Source organism: Lolium rigidum, chromosome 6, assembly GCF_022539505.1.
Source record: "Lolium rigidum isolate FL_2022 chromosome 6, APGP_CSIRO_Lrig_0.1, whole genome shotgun sequence".
Lineage (NCBI taxonomy): Eukaryota > Viridiplantae > Streptophyta > Magnoliopsida > Poales > Poaceae > Lolium > Lolium rigidum.
This window is the reverse complement of record NC_061513.1, coordinates 41,089,013-41,105,979: the sequence shown is the minus strand read 5'-3', so window position 1 is coordinate 41,105,979 and position 16,967 is coordinate 41,089,013. Positions and strand designations below refer to the sequence as shown.

The 16,967-nt window shown below is 45.1% G+C and overlaps 2 protein-coding genes across 2 annotated transcripts; both read right to left on the bottom strand.

The window, feature by feature from the left end:
- Nucleotides 1-10,441: 10,441 nt before the first annotated feature.
- On the bottom strand, nt 10,442-13,612 carry LOC124662004 (ubiquitin-conjugating enzyme E2 27). The gene is made up of 5 exons (XM_047199895.1): nt 13,344-13,612; nt 12,725-12,773; nt 11,929-12,088; nt 10,811-10,900; nt 10,442-10,723 (listed from the first exon to the last, which is right to left on the bottom strand). The coding sequence occupies exons 1-5, from the start codon at nt 13,525-13,527 to the stop codon at nt 10,616-10,618; spliced, it is 591 nt and encodes a 196-aa protein (XP_047055851.1). The 5' UTR covers nt 13,528-13,612; the 3' UTR covers nt 10,442-10,615.
- Nucleotides 13,613-14,041: 429 nt separating this feature from the next.
- On the bottom strand, nt 14,042-16,779 carry LOC124660646 (nuclear transport factor 2-like; the record flags this gene model as incomplete). Its single annotated transcript, XM_047198478.1, is given in 9 exon segments — nt 14,042-14,686; nt 14,989-15,052; nt 15,131-15,196; nt 15,275-15,396; nt 15,472-15,646; nt 15,803-16,089; nt 16,155-16,431; nt 16,519-16,656; nt 16,732-16,779. Coding segments are annotated over 9 exon segments (1,572 nt in total). The 3' UTR covers nt 14,042-14,291.
- Between the last annotated feature and the right edge of the window lie 188 nt (nt 16,780-16,967).

The following is a 16,967-nucleotide window of genomic DNA, read 5'->3' as shown; positions in this document are numbered from 1 at the left end:
CCCTACGGTGGTGCCGGCAGTCTCGGGTCCATTGGTGGCCATGGCCGGGGTGGGGCTAAGGCGGTTGCTTCAGCGGTGTGGCGGAGCTATCTTCTGTTGTCGGACGCCATGGTGGTGTCGCGGCTACGAGCTAGTTGGTCGAGGCACCGGCGTTGGATGCGGGATTGAGTCCCCGATCTGGCCGATGGTTTTTGCGTGGTGTTGTCGGTGGTGGGAACGACCACCTCCATCTTCTATGTTCCTCTCCTCCTGGTGGTGGCAGCTAAAGCCGGCGGCTTTCATCCTCATCCCTCATCTGCTTTGGCTGCATCGGGGTTACGGTGTATGGCCGGACGAAAGTCCTGCTCGGCGGTGGCCGATGCTGACCACGGTGACGCCTGCAGGCACAGTTACCTTGATGAAGGCGTGGTCATGGTCTTCACCATGCCTTCCTTATCATGCCATGGCGGGGTAATCCCTAGGTCCAGTTCACCGGACCTGGCTAAGGCGGCGCCAAGGTGTCGTTATCTTCTTCAAGATGTCGTCTAAGCCATTGTGGAGGGACCGATGCGGCTTTTGGAGTCTGGGGGTGGTGATGTGCTGCAGGTGGTGGTCGTGGCCCAAGGCTTGCGCTTCTGGGGCGCAATGTACGGCATGGTAAACATTCTGTTTGGTGTCTTCCCCAAGTTTCTCAACACCCTGCCTTCTTCTTGTTGACTCCTCTAGGCGCATGGAAGGGAGGTACGTTGGTCCGGGTTGCCTTGGAGTCGAGGTCGAGCTTCGGTATTGTCTTGCTTGGTTCGTGATGCGGTCCTGAAGCCATGTGTGCTCCTCTTCTCACCATTCGTGGTAGAATGTTGGGTAAGAAGAATCGTTTATCGCCGGGTGTGTTGAGGGTGTGTTGTTTGTCGCTTAGCATTGTATCATGGAGTGGAGTTGTAGCTTTTTGATGTTATATCGACCGTCTTAATCTCTCTTCTATATGATTGATACACCTTTCAAGATATATTTTGGAAAAACGTGTACATAAATTTGCCTGAAATTTTGTGACATCTCAATCTTCTTTTCAAGTCGCTGTGCCAGCATTCGAAACGTCCTCATCTCATTTCTACCTTACTCCACATATACTCCATAAACCTGAATTTCCAGCAGTGGTACCTACCTCCACGGCTCCACCCCACTTGTATTTTCTGGACCATGCCGTGCCAATTGCAGTGGTTATGGTTGCGATCGAAAATTCAAAAGTGAAAAGCCAATATTCTTTCCTGGTCATTTTCTGACCTCCTTTCGCAGACACTTTCCCAGAGGCCTGACGGGTCCTAGTCGTCGGGTACAAACAGGATCGCAGATCTCGGGGTTGGTACACCTACGTACATACTGCTATATGTACGCGATTCCTATTCTAGCTGCATGCAAAAGCAGATTGAAAGCAACGTAACGGCACAGCAGCCAGCCAGGTGCCATATCATCCACGGCAGCTAACGAGAGAAAAGCAAAATTACTCATGAAAAATAAGAGCTAGGCCAAGCAACGGCTACAAAGCAAGAGCAGGAGCAGGACAGGATCATGGGGACTGATTTATTGCTCGCATGGGATTTTTTACGTTTTCTCATTTGGCTCGGTGGATGCCATAGGAGAGATTTTTTGCGTTTTCTCATTTGGCTCGGTGGATGCCATATTAGAGAAAACGGAGTTTCGGCTATGTTGTGCACTATGTTTAGTTGGCAACAATGTTACTAACTGCATAAGGGAAGAAGTAAAGGTTGGTCTGTTTGGAAGGCCACAAATCGTGTTTCTCGGCTCCGTTGATGCAAAGCACAGTATTTGGCAGCCGCATAAAATCCAATACGGCTTGCACATACAGTTTGTGAGGTTACCATAGATGAGACCAGGGTTTATGGTATTACAAATGATCACACAGATTATACCGCATCAGATATATGATTCAGATCACAAGGATGACGAAGATCAAGTTCTTCATGTTGCTCCCTTCGTTGTGACCTGCATTTTGGGGTGGAGCTTCATGGACCTAGATCTGTGGATGCACGTAGCAGCCTACCTACTGCGATAAGAACTTCGAGTAAATTTCTTATGCTTCCTCCCTTGTCTTGTACATTTTGTGGTGGTTGTTCTCGTATCCATTCACAAGAGGCTCAAACTCTTTCCATGAACGGTACACTCTTGTACTCTTCTATAATAGACCACATACCAATTGAATTTCTACGAAGACAGAGCATAAGAAACATATCAAGGAACATACCATTGCAAGATAAGTGCAGAACATAAGCTAAGCAATGTAAACATCCATGATCATATAGTAAAAAGCATCTTCTTGGCAGCACTCAAAGATCTTCTTGGCACAATTGTTGAGATGCACCTCCTTAAACCCCTTCTCCGTCCCCACGCCACTCTTGATGATGGCGCACATCCAGTTCAGGACGAAGGTGGAGAGGTAAGCTGGCTATTTCATTGTGGACTTGCCCGACTTAGCCCCCCCCCCCACTTGTGGTGTGTGCTTTAGCAACCTTGGTCACCTTGTACTTGGCGTTCAAGGTTTCATCTATCAGGTGATGTTCATCAACAAGCAGCGAACGTAAGGGTGGTGTCGGCCTCACTTCCGCGTCCTGCGGGTAAGTGAGTGCTAGTTGGGTGTCAGGAACTAAGGACATGTTGTCCTGGGTATCAATTAGGACCTGCTCGAACTCATCGGTGGTGTACTCCTAGGTAGTGGTCATATACAAAGACATCATCAATCAGTAGAGGTACAACTTAAATACATTTCATGGTTGCAAGAAAAAATGTAAATGTAGATCAGAACCTTATACATCACCAACATTGCAACTAGATCCAACACTAATGGTTACTAATATAACAACCATGAAGTTTAATTTGTCCAGATCTACATAGCAAGTAGAGAAACAACATACAGACTAGCAACCTACAAGATAACTATGCACTGTTTATAATATGGCTAAGATCTACCTAATCGACCACTCCCATCTACGGCATGCTCACATATCCTACTGATCTAGAGTTACGAGACTCGCCGCCATCGGAGAAGAATCGGTTGCCGAGGTCGGAGAAGATGAAGAACCCCGCTTGCTGCCACCGTCCAGCTCCTAGACGGGTTGTCGCCGTCTCTAATGTACCTTGCCGTCGATGAAGCTCCGCGCCGGCTCGCAGAGCTCGAATGGGGGGAATGCGAACGAGATTTTCGGCGGTGAGCCATGCGGTGATATAAGCGGGTCACTTCGGTGGGAGGTGACCAAATTTCTCCCGTCGGCTTCTCGTGGCTCGCGCATGCTCATGACATCTTCCAGATTGCACGCGTGAGGCTTTTTTTTTCATTTTCAGCTCGCGAAAAATGGAGGAATCGAGTGTTCCACCACGTGCAGGGAAAATGATGCTTTGAAAAACGTGTGGACCAAGGTTTTGAGACGAACCAGCTTAGCAAACAACGCATGATCTTTTGCCCGCTGAAAACAAGAAATAGAATTGTGGGCAGCCAATCACGCCCTTCACCGTGCATGCAGCACGACTCGATCATGTTCTTCAATCTTCGCCCACGCCAACCGACGTATCAGCGGCGCAGCCGCGCAGGCTGCACGCAGACACACATACACAAGGCAGGCACCTCTCGTCCTCAGCGAGGTGCCATTTGCTTTTACCTTTTGTTGAACTTGCATATATGTTTGCGTTGACCTTGCTTCAGACAAATATTCTTTTCCTGAACGTACCACCTAACGCTTGCTTAGACATAGTTTAAACAAACCGCTAGCTGCAGCTAGCTTAACGGACGGCATTACGCTCTAATTAATTAAAGCAATCGAGTTAATCATGTCTCTTAATTCTGCTTGACAGGAGAGTTCGAAAGCGAAACGAGGAGAGCAATCAAGCCAGCGGTGCCTACCCTAGCAGCCCGGCTAGCTACCTGCTTGGATCTTGACCTACTATATAACACAAGAACACTGATCGAAAAACAAGAAACTGACGGTTAATTTCCAAGTTCAATCGCGCTCGACGATTTTGACGTTCTATCGCGTCAGGGACCATCACGCGACTTCCCAGCCTATCGACTATCGTTAACGTGGGATTAGAAATACCGGGCAGGCCTAGAGCTCACTCTCAGTCGGCTGACGACAGATCACTACAGGAAACGCTCAAGAAGCCGTCGGCATCATCGGCCTAGCCCCGTTGGCACCTCAAAGCGTTGGCACAGGCGAGTATGTTGTTGGTGCACAAAAAGCCGTCGGCGTAGAGGTTAACAGCCATTTGACAGTTTGAAAAAAAAAATCGAATTTTGTTTTGATTTTTTCAAAAATTTTAAATTATTTGACAGTTTAATCTCTAAGCATACTCTCAGTTAAAATTGCTCACTCGTGGTCAAACTTGAGCTTCCGGAAAATGGGGTATATACTTTGTTGATAATAGTACCCTATCTATTGATCCCTTGGACCATGATGTCACACGTCTTTATTTTTGAATTCTAAACAATTATTTGACTAAACAACAATGCATAAGTCATAATAAATTTTGAATTCAAATAACAATAAAATGAAAAAAAAAATTAAATTCCTTTTTCTTCAAAATCTAAACCTACAAAAACTCCTATTTCCTTTTTTATTTTGAGAAATCTAAAAAACGGTATTGGCCGTTGAAAACGGATGTAAAATTTTCCATCGTATGCAACCAGGAAAGTCATTTTTCGAAACATGACGTCATTTTGCATAATATATAAAAATTCATGCTTGTTAATTTTCTAAATAACTAGAACACATCATACATGATCATCTCAAAAGATTTTATTTTTGAAATTTCTACCAATTTCATTTTTTTTTCAAAACCAAAAAGGCGATCCAGGGGGGGGGGGGGGGGGGGGGGGTTGGGTGGCAAAAAAGTTTGTTTTCTTTTGTTACGCCGTCACTTCGCCGTAATGGCATGGTCTTTCGGGACCACGTTCTTCCCCTACATCGAGGGCTAGGACGGTCCTGTGCCGATGGATTTTTTCTACGTCGGCGGCCCAACATATCCTATGGCGACGGCTTACCTGGGCCGAGAACCGTGTTGTTGGGATGCCCGGCTCAACATGTCCTACACCGACGGCCCCAACTAAAAGCCGTTGGTGTAGGTTTTGGCCATCGGCATGTTGAGCGTTTCTTGTAGTGTTTAGGGGTGTCTCGAATTTGGATATAACATCTCAGTTGCAAGTCACTTTGCGAATCAGCATGAATCACGATGCATGTCTAAATAATTATGGTAATTTCTTTTCTCGGTTGTAAATCATGTGCAACTAAAAAAAAGTTAGTGGCAACTCATGTGTAACTAAGCAAACCCCATTTGCATGTAATGTGTAGCTCATAGGACAACACTAATCATGACGCAATCTAATGGCTTAGTGCCTTGATTGTCAATTTTGATTCAGTTCAATTTTAGTCGACCTAGAATCAGCACAACCCATAGTTATTTCATGTCCGGTGTTAATATATGTCCGATCAAGATATATTTATAACTTATCCATCTTACATGAATTACATTTTTAAATCAGAAGACTGTTAGAGGGGTCGTTAATTCTAATTTCTAAGTCACCTGAAATAACTATGAAAATTATATTTAGCTAACTTTCATATTTTTGCCAACAAGTTATCAGCTTTTTTTTTTCCTAGTATGGGTGGATGGAAACCTTCAAGCTGAACCATTGGCACATCGCAACTTCTGGATGCGTTCGGTCTGCAGAATGTTCAAACCATACTGAAGTCTAATAATTAATCGTATAAAAATAAACTATCAACGAGATATCGAACAACAAACTATTCCTCGCCATGTTTGAGCTAAATACTAACCCCTCTGTTCGCGAACAAGTGTACTTTTATCTTTATCCTAAGTTCAAGTTTATTTAAATTTAACTAACTTTATAAGAAAACATAAAAACATTTAAGACACTATATTAATATTATTAGATTCATCTTAAAAATTTATTTCATAATCCACCAATTTGATATTGTATATGTTAGTTCTCAATTCTATAAAATTAATCAAATTTAAATAAGGTTGACTTAGGATGAAGCTAAAAATACACTTATTCGTGAATAGAGGAAGTAGGTAGCACCAATAATAAAATTTACATTTAATCTAAACAAGGCTTCGAGCAGGTTTTTAAAGGGAGCAAAAAGAATTGCAGTGATATTGGGTCATTTCCCGTCTACGTCCGCCGGTATGTGCTACCTCGGTATGCACACCGGATATATAGCTATTCGCAACCAAAAAAAAAAAAGCATAGCAATCCATACTTCGATGAAGATAGGTCCTACTCCAATCGAGTAGCTAGTAGCTAGCTTGATCATGGTCATGGTCATGGCAAGGCCAACTGCCCTCTGAAAATTATGGTCATACACCTATCGATACACTCATACACGTAAGGGTTTTGACTCGAGTGATGCCATCGCTGATCGGTCGATCCATAAGAGCATCTCCAGTCGCGTTCCCCAAACCGTCCCCCAAACCGCGCCGGATCGAGCGTTTGGGGGACGTGTTTTGTTCGTGCCGCGTTTGGGGGACGTCGCTCCCCAGCCGCGTCCCCCAAACGCCGCCCCCAAACATTAAAAGTATTTTTTTGGCTAGAAAGAAACTATTTAATAATATTCAAATCGGTTGAACATAAACAAATTATATATAAAACTTCGAAAAAATATAATTAAATACATATAAACTATCTACTTCTTCTTCTTCGCTGATGGCCCCGCCTCGTCGTCGTCATCGCGGTGGCGCTTCCTGCTCGTCACCTCTTCCGAAGAGGCGGTGTCGGCGCTCGACGCGTCGTCGTCGCCGGTGCTCGTCGGCTGCGCCTTGGCCTTGGCCTTGGCCTTGGCGGCCTTGGCCTTGGCAGCCTTCGCCTTGGCCGCCTTCGCCTTCGCACGGGCCACCGCCGCCGCCGCGGCCTCGCTCTCTTCTTCCTCCTCCTCCCAGCCCAGCCATTCCTCCTCGCTGTCAGCCGGCGGCGGGGAATCGTCGCCGCCGCTCGGCGTCCCGGCTTTGTCCCACCAATGGCGCCGGCCGACAGGGCTTTCCTCGGCTGGAGGTGTCGGACGGGAGCCGGGAGATGTAGCTCATCGTCGGCTGGAGGTGTCGGATGGAGGCTTGGATGAATGACGGCGTACGTACGGGTCTTATTGAGCGCGGATGAACGGCGGCGCAGAAGTCGAAGAGAGCGGCGGTTGCTCTTCCGAGGAGTCGGCGCTCCATTCCGGCGGGGTTGGCGCGTCGTCGACGCGGTTGCCAATGCGACGGTTCCGCTTCTGTCAACTGCACCGTCGCTACGTATGTGGCGGTTGAGCGTCCGAAGCCGGCTGACGGGTCGGCCCCGCGCCTCCTCGCCTCTCATTTCGTTGTGTCCGGCGTGCCCGGTGCGTCCCTCGTGGGACGGGGACGGGCTCGGGACGCCGGACACCGTATCGGGGCGCGCCGGACAAAAAAGGGCTTTGGGGCGCGCGGCTGGGAACGTTTTTTTGTCCGGCGCGCCCCAAATCCCTTTAGGGGACGGTTTTGGGGACGCGACTGGAGATGCTTTAACAGGACCTAACCAACAACACCATGGGAACGACTGGCTAAAAGTTAGCTTGGCCCTACATGAGTGAGTACATGCCGTAATGGCAGTGCCAATGACAGCACCACCAAAAGTCTCACCGCACCAGGACACCAAAACCAACCTTTGGTTGAATCTACGATATGATACCGCAGTGGGCATGCACATCAATGGATGTCACCTTCATTTCAATATCGTGGCAAGCCAAGTGAGGATATATGAGTAATTCTTGTATTATCATTGCTTAGGGTATGGGCAGGACTAGATAGGTTGAATGCTAAAGAGTGCCTATGGCATGACACCAGCTCCATCTTCGCCTTGCCACGTAGAATAATTGTTGGCTCCAAGGAGTAGGGATTCAAAGCAAAGCGGCACCCGGTATCTACCGCTAGGGCGCTACCTAAGGGCACTTCGTCACTTATTATACTAACGACGTGGTGAATATAAAAGCATGGGAACGTGGATATATTCGACAACGCGTCACCTAGCACGAGTAGTCTCCTTGACATGATTCGATCCAAAGCTTGCTCTTGGGCCACTGCTGACGTGATTGGCTTACAAGTCTTGATCCCGGCACCACATAGGTCTAGACGCGTAGTGGGTTGAGTTGTATGGTGGGTTGTTGGCTCATCCCAAGCTTGTACAAAATTTATAAAAGCTCTATTTTCTATCAATGCATCGAAATGCAAAGTTGTTTGTGTTTTCGCAAGAAAAAAGTGGCACCAATCAATAAATTAGTTGTACCATTTTCTTAGCGATAAATTCATTTTGTACTGCCCTACTTTAGCGGGTTTATGCGGGGCAACGGCTTGCATCCCTACCGAGGAACAGGCTCTACGAATAATTCCTCAACTCGGGGAAAAGGGAGGATGCAGTTAAAGTGAGCCAGACTCTGTGAACAATAAGATCAGGGTAATAAAGCTTACATTTTCTGAAAATAACTCATTGTGTGAGCCATTTTCTTGTCGAAACTACTACCCGATGTAAAATGGGATCCGTTACGGTCATAGAATGACTTGTTTTCTCGCAACAATAAACATTTGACTTAGACTTTAGACTTTGGAGTGGGTGAGTAAGGCAAATTTGCACTAAAGAATCAAGGCAAGCCACAAATGGCAAAACTGTTGCTTGCCCCATTAATTCATGGCTTGCTTTTGGGGTCAAACAGGGAAACGGTCTTCAAGCCTTGACGAGGACGTCTCTAGGGTTGGGTTGGAGGGTCTTATCAATGACACCGAGCTGTTCATCATGGGTTTGGCGAGTGTGAATGAAATGGAAGTGGTGGTAGTTAGCTGGCTAATGCTCTGACGCGTGTCCTCTCCCAATCTTCTTCTTTTTTAACATAAGTCCTCTCCCAATCGATGGAGTGTAGTTGCCGTTAGGCATCTCGCACTAACGATTCCGAGTACTATCTTTTGCGTAGGTGTCAATCCTTGTTAACGAAACTGTCTCTCTCTCTCTTTTTTTTTTTTCTTTTGAGGCAACAGCCCCGCAGCAAATTTTATTCCAAAATCAAGAACAAAGTTATATGTACAAAAGAAAAATGAACCTACCTACAAAAAGAAAGATAAGACTCTAAGGCAGAGCCCTAATCCAAGCTAACAAACCTTCTCTATGCTTAGTCTTGATTCTATACTATAAAAGAGAGATATCATGAATGAACTTGGCCTTCCACCTTCCAAAGGTAGGCCTCTCCTGTCTGGAAATCTTCCCATTCTGAATCAACCAAATGTTCCAGTATTAACACTTCCATTAAGAAAGGTTTAGCAAAATTAATCTTGGCATGCGCCACCACCCTTTGCAAATCATTACGAGATATCCAATCAATCTGAAGGTAGTTCCGAACTCTGATACTGAAATTACATTCAAAGAACAAGTGAATTCGATCCTCATGAGCTCTCAAAGGACAAAGTCCACAATGATAATCCTCAGTGACACGACAGTGTCTCCTCTGAAGTAAATCACGAGTATTCAATCTATCTGAAACTCTCTTTCGTAATGTATAGTGCTACTTTGATTCGTTAAGACAAAAAAACTTCAGCAGTACTGAATAATTACTCTGTTTTGAGAGAGAAATGGAGCAATGAGCTGTGGCCAGGTGATACTAATGGATTGCGTATGTTGAACGGTTCTTGGTGGCTGCCATGAGTAGAAGAAAATGAATCAAACGAGATTGACCTCTTGGATGTACGCTTGCGTCTCCAATTTTCACAAGAGAAACTTTCCTGTTTCTTGTATAGGAACAGGGTGGACCTATTGTTGCAGGCAAAACAAAGAAGGCAACGTAAGTGGCAGCGATAATGATGCCTCGATCATTGTCTTGTAGTCCTAATTAATGAGTATCCAGGACATTATCTTACTCCTACTGTCCAACAAACTAAAGATCGTCATGATGTCTTAATCACTGAGCTGAATCCTGGTGCCTTCTCTTCTCATTGTTCTAATCATTGAGCTAAATCTGGTGCCTTCCCTTCAGATTGTCTTAATCATTGAGCTTAATCCGTGTGCCGTCCCTTCGGATGAATCTTGTCTAATCGCACCGCCAGCCACGTTATACAGGTGTGACACTGATAGCCCAGCTTATGCATTTCAATCATTCAAAATGTTGAAATCTCGTTCGGTGATTTCCATTCAGACGCCTCAGAGAGAAAAAATGCATTCAGCAAAGTAGCTCAGCAAAATCACTGGCCACGTAGGCATTGCAGGAGAAAGAAACAGACCAAGATCAGTAAGCTATCAAATATGGCCCATCAAATTCGGATCACCTCATAATTGCCAAACTGACGCTTTGCATCAGACATAAATCGGATTTGCATAGGCTGCAACGACCCTGCTGCTGACTCAGATACACGGATGGAAGGAAAGAAACCATAAGAAAGGAAATGAACGAAGTCTGTCGACTTATGATAGATAGTCTTCAGTTCAGTTCCATGGTTCAATCCTCTATATATAGTGCCCTAGAGGCCACACTGACATGGCATAACAGGAGCATTACCTAGAATCGTTGATTCATAATAAATTGGGCACGTGATTTACAGTTCTAATAAGGATAGGGCTTCAGCCGGAGCAGAGCTTTTCGAGGGCCATGTTCTCGTCGCCGTTGACACTCTTCAGGGCACTTCTCACCATATCCTCAGGGAAGCCCATCTCTACCAGCTTCTGCACCTGCAGTTTGCATAAACGAAGGAATTCTGAGAATCCACAGCTTTGCTCCTATAGCAAATGACATGGTATACATTTTGATAACAGTACCTTCTCTTCCATGCCGGTGGAGTCGCTCTTTGCATATGCCTCCGTCCAATAGCGAGCAGTATTGACAAATGTGGACTTGTCACGTAGATACTGCAAAAACAGATGACAAGAAATGCTATTAGTAGACAGTGAGTCAGTTAACCTGACAGTGAAGACCACTGTCCTGAAATCCATAGGGATTTCTGGGTCTGTTGAGTTCGTGAATAACCATCGGTCCATCACAGTGAAACTTCAGGTCTTGCCCTGCATCACTGGAATGACAGTATAAAACCTAAAAAGGGACCCAGGCCCGCCCTGGAGCACAAATATAATCACTTCTAGATTACAGACCTGCCTAGATTGACTAACTAAGTGAATATCGAACAACATGGTAGACTCCAAAATCAAGCTCTGAGCTGAATTTGTTGCTTATATGCCTGAGTACTATCAACTTTTACTCACTACCTTGTGCGAATTATTATTTTTAGCCTTATCTTTCCTCCATTTCCAGCCAGGTTAGGTTAAGTAATGAACAATCTTGTAAAATATCACACCTCTTGAAGGTATGATTAGAAAGATCATATTATAAAATTATCGGAGTATATTATTAATTAAATTACATAAACAGAGTAGATTAGGTACTGAGTGCTCAAAGGCTTGTTTACGACCAAAACTACCGTACATGCTCAGGTATCATCCAGCACCAAACTCAAACTGTATGTAGAGCATGTAGAATACCCGGTATGAAATTCACCTAAACCTTGAAATCAGCTGCAATGGTGACCTCAGTTGTGTTGATTGGCATGACAACCAACGTTGCCACAGGAATATGAATGTTAAATGTGCGGTAACCCAGACATGACGAACGATAGCTGTTCCGCCACAGGTACTAGTATAGGGCTGATGTACTGGATGCTACAGTATAAATAAAATAACACATTTACAGTACAGTAACACTCTGGTGCTATTCTACAATAGGTAATATATCGCAGTTCTGCACAAATACACAGCTGAATTTAAAGAAATTACCCCAGGAAGAGGAAATGTCAATTTAACTAGCGGTGCACAGGTAGTTCCCAGGGTAGAAGTAAGTGGTGTGCCAAAACATGGTACTAAATAATAAAGAGAAAAATTCAGACCTGTTGTGCAACAACAGCATCCTGAGGATCATCAGGGGCTGGAGCAGAAAGCAGAGCTTGAAGGGATAGCAACGCCGTCTTCAAGGTAAGGGCTGGGCTCCACTGATCTTTCAGTATGTCCAAGCAAATTGCTCCATTCTGGCTGCTAATGTTTGGGTGCCTTCAACATAGGTTGGAGCAGAAATCAGCATTGCAGACAAGTAAATTGTACTTATCAGTCAGGAAGCATCAGTTACTCACTGCAATACATCGAGAATATAAGAACATTTGTGTAGGTAACATTATACACATTTTAAAACTGGATGGCTCTCCCCCATTTGAAGAGTAAATAAACTTGTTACAATCCCTTAAGAGTTAAGATATACCAATACTGAAACTGCATTCATTTAATCTACAATGTCCTACTGCTAATGGCCATATTTGGTCAAATAAAAAGAAATATAAAGAACAGGAAATCCATGTCAATTGTTAGCCTAGAGTCTTACAGTAATGGATCCTTGGATGGCTCTCCCCCATTTGACGAGTAAATAAACTTGTTACAGTTCCTTAAGAGTTAAGATATACCAATACTGAAACTGCATTCATTTGATTGATCTACAATGTCCTACTGCTAATGGCCATATTTGGTCAAACAGCAAGAAATATAAAGAACATAAAATCCATGTCAATTGTTAGCTTGGAGTCTTACAGTAATGGATCCCTACATATGAGGAACATTGTGATCCTCCTTCACAAAGGTCTATACAGAGAGGGAAACACAAGCAACAAACCACAGGGAGAAGGAAAGCTTGCATACCATACTTTGGTGATGAACTGCATCTTGGGAGGCTCAAACGGATAGCCACCTGCCAATCAAAGAGCACAGAGATTTCAGTTAGACGATAGTAACATTTTCCGCAGCTCCGCTTCTCTGACTTCCTGGCATCAGCTTACTGAGGCAGAATTCTGCAAGTGACGAATGCACACAATCTATTGTAACTGATTGCCTGATTGGATACGGATCATTCTTCTGACCACAGCAACATGATGTTTGGCGAGCAATTCAGGGCCCTATGGCTAGTAGTATCCTACAGAACATGACGCAGAACACACCCTGAATCAAGTGTGTACATCAGCATAATTCGGACCTGAGGCACAAATCTGTCGGCGCAAACACAGCTTTGCTTCGATGTAGGTTCTTAAATAAATGGCTAATTTGCCCAATCGGATCCTAATCTTGAACGATCTAGGGGCGCAGACAAAACCCTACCCGAATCTACCGTGCCCCGCGGCCCGCCGAGGCCAACGGCCAAACCCCTCGCCCCGATCGCTGCCAAATCGCGGAGCAGGGTCGGGGGACGGAACGGGAATCCCCACAGGAACGCGCGCGGGAGGGAAGGAAGGCAGTAGCGAGACGGGCCGGAGCGAGCGGTGACCTGGGAGGCGGATGTCGATGCGGAAGATGCCGCCCTGGTAGGGGGTGTCGAGGGGCCCGGCGATGGTGCCGGTGAGGTGGGTGATGCTGGAGCCCCCGTCGTGGAGCGCGATGGAGACGCCGGAGACGTCCGAGTCCCGGTTGCACTCCGTCAGCTCCTTCTGCACGCGCGACACGTCCACCATCCTCGCCGACGGCGATCTCCACTCTTGCTGTCCCTGGAAGCAACCGGGGGGCGGTGGGGATGTGTTGGAGCGCTGGGAGGAGGGAGAAGGGCGGCGGAGTATCTATCGAGTAACTTTTATTCTGTATAGGTAATCTATGGAGTTACTAGAAACGCTATTAGTATATGTTTTTTTACAGCAGTAAAGTAATGTGATCCTGCTAATAATTAGTTAAAAATACTGAGCTAATTATCACCTTATCTTTGTTTGCAAATATACTCCCTACATTTATTTTGAATTTTTCGGTGTCGTGGACAAAAACTGAATGGCAGCACAGACAACTTGAAAGATGAGAACCTGATGCTTCGCAAGACGCATTCAGGTTGCGTCTTGTAAACACCAAATCAAACAAAGGAATGACTCCACGTACCAGGATCTTTCACTCTTTAGTCTCCTCAATCAATTAACCTACAGTACGTGAGATGTCAAACATGACGATTATCGATTTCCATCCAGTGAAGAACAGCAACATACAACAACAACAGCGATAAGAGATAACATGAATTACAACAACAACAGCAGATCTTTGCATCTTGCGCTTCCCAGACTGGGGTTCTGTTCCGATCGACACAATTTGATCTCCGCATCACCCACCAACCAATTGACGTTCATCAACACAAAATCCATTCACCTACCATACACCGCCAAGCAAGCAGCGCTAAACTTACTAGCGACTGCTAAAAGAATCTGACCTCCTATCCTCTAGACTGGTTTCCGCTGGCCCTCTACGCGCCAACCTGTGTTTGCTTCGGGCCGCCATTGGCACGGGCATACCTCCCATTCTCGTTTGGGAAGGGCCGTGGCTGGTGGAAGCCGTTCCCGTTGTGGTGGTGGTAGCCGTTCCCCTGGGGCGGCGGCCCTCGCCCACCACGACCCCCGGAGTACTCGTTTCGGTTCCTCCTGTTGAAGTTCTCACCGTCGTTCCGCCTGTTGAAGCTATCACCGTCGTCTCTCATGTTGTTGAAGTCATCACCGTTCTCGTCCCTCCTGCTGTGGAAGTTATCACCACCACGGTAGTTCGCATTGTTCCCATAGCCACCACCACGTCCTCCACCACGGTGACCCCTCCCATATTGGAAACGGCCGCCTCCACCAGCATTCATGACAACACCATTCACAACTGCAGAAAGAGTTCAAGTTAAGTATCTCGTTACAAATGCTACAATGAGCTAGCAGACTCTCCAGACAGCATCTTGAAAATTAACAACCAAACCTCTATTAAGACTAATACTAGCAAGAAGAAAAGACATTGATAGAACACCACAATATTCTGACCTGGTGCCATACGGCCAAAGTACACAAATATTGCAACACATTACACACGCATTTTTTACATGTTGGGAAAACCAAGATGCATATCACCAAATTAAGAGTTACCATTGGCAGAGTAACAAACTGGACAAAAAAAGTAAGGTTGCCTACCTCTCGTACTGGTCCGCTTCTGCTCAATACGCACTTCAAGCTCATTTATAAATAGCGGAGAAGCCTACGCCACAATAAGATATGAAGGTTACATTATCTCCACAGGTATTGTAAAAACACAATCTGTCCATTATAGGCAAACCTGAATTGCAGCTTGCATAGCTTGCTGGGTTTCAAATTCAACAAAGCCAAAGCAGTACTGATCGACCTGCAGCAATAAAAGGAACAATGTCAGACAAACAGCTTAGCCAGAGCCAAAACCAACTGCTACTAGCTTACTACTAACCTTGTTGTTCCTAACTTGGATGCCACCAGGCTTGATTGCACCAAATTTCTTGAACTCTTCTTCAACCGTTTGAGTAGTCGAATTGAAAGGCAAACTCTTGACGAAAATCGAATAGCCTTGTTCTGCAGGGTAAAATAATGTTATCACAACTATCAATGTCAAAAGGACTGCATACGCCAAATTAAACCATAACCAACCCTCATGAGAAGTTTTGTTCTTGGTAACACTCGTGGCAGATGGTGCGGTTTCAGGAGCTTTCACGGAAGACTTTTCTGGACCTTCAACAGCCTTGATCGCAGGTTTCGTCACAGGTTTAGGAGATGGTTTAGATTTGACAACTGGAGTTGGTGGGCCCTCCTTCATGACTTTCACCTGCAGGTCACCAATTAGAAAGAGCCTCAATGATGTGTACAAAAGCTATAGTATCAAAAGAAGTCCACAAAAGAAATAAGCCCTTCACTTCACGGTTACATTAGGAGCATGGCCATAAGAGACTATTGGAAAATAAAATAGAGATGGAGAAATTACAATTGATGCGTAAGTCTTCTTAGTGACATCTTTCTGAGCTGGAGGGGGAGAAGCAGCAACAGGGGTCTTTTTTGGAATATCCTTCTGAGCTGGAGGGGGGGCAACAGCAACAGAAATCTTTTTCACATCCTCTTTGGTCACCTTCACAGGTGGCTCGACATTATTTTCAACAGTTCCATTAGCAGTGGGGTTATTTTCAACAGTTGTGCCAGAGTTCGGAACTTGCACGTCCGCAACAATGTCAGTGGTCATATGCTCCACCGCCACAGCTGGAGTAGGATCTGCCACTGTTGAAATGTCAGTACACATGGGGATTACAGGTAATTTAGAAGGGATGCAAAATATACTCGACCTGATTGAGCAACAGGCCCATCCTTCAGAGTTCTTTCATTTCCTTGATTCCTTTCTGATATCAACCTTAAAATATCATTGAGAACAAAATAGCCACCACTTTCTTGTGGTGCAAGGAAGAACGTCTGTGTAAATCTTTGGCAAACGCCATCAGACATGGTTAATGATCCAGTAACAACAATGATAACGCCACCATTGTGAGATAAGAGTGCATCTGCAGTCTCTATCTCTGTTAAGTATTTGCTGAAGTCCATAGACAATATTTTCTTGTTGATCTCCTGTTCAAATACAGGAGGTGTAAATAAGGAGAAATAGTCAAGGGTAAGGCCGTACCAGCTGTAGCAACAATTTTTCGCAGAACTTACAGGCAATGTTGTTACGTATTCCATGACTCCATCAGAACCTGTCCGGCCAATCCTACTTGTATCTTGATAAAACTTATGCGCCTGGTCTGGTGTCTCGTGTAGAATGTGGTAATATTGCTCAACAAATACAGAGCAAATCTATACAAGAAAAGATGTCAGTCAAATCAAGTAATGAACGCATGTAATAGCCAGTTCACAGGAGAGGAAACCCACCACTTGGGGGCTTAATGGAGGGGACGGGGTTCCTGCTTGCATTGCCATCGCTGAAAGAAAACTATACATTAAATACATAAAAGAAATATTAGATGCATGTAAAATGTAGCAGCATTAAAAGAATGATGATTTAGAAAAGGGCGATTGGTCCAAAGAACATCAAGATAAATGGCAGCAACATTGAGAGAACCTAAAGATCAGAATAACTATTCAACCATTGACAATTTTCTTTGACA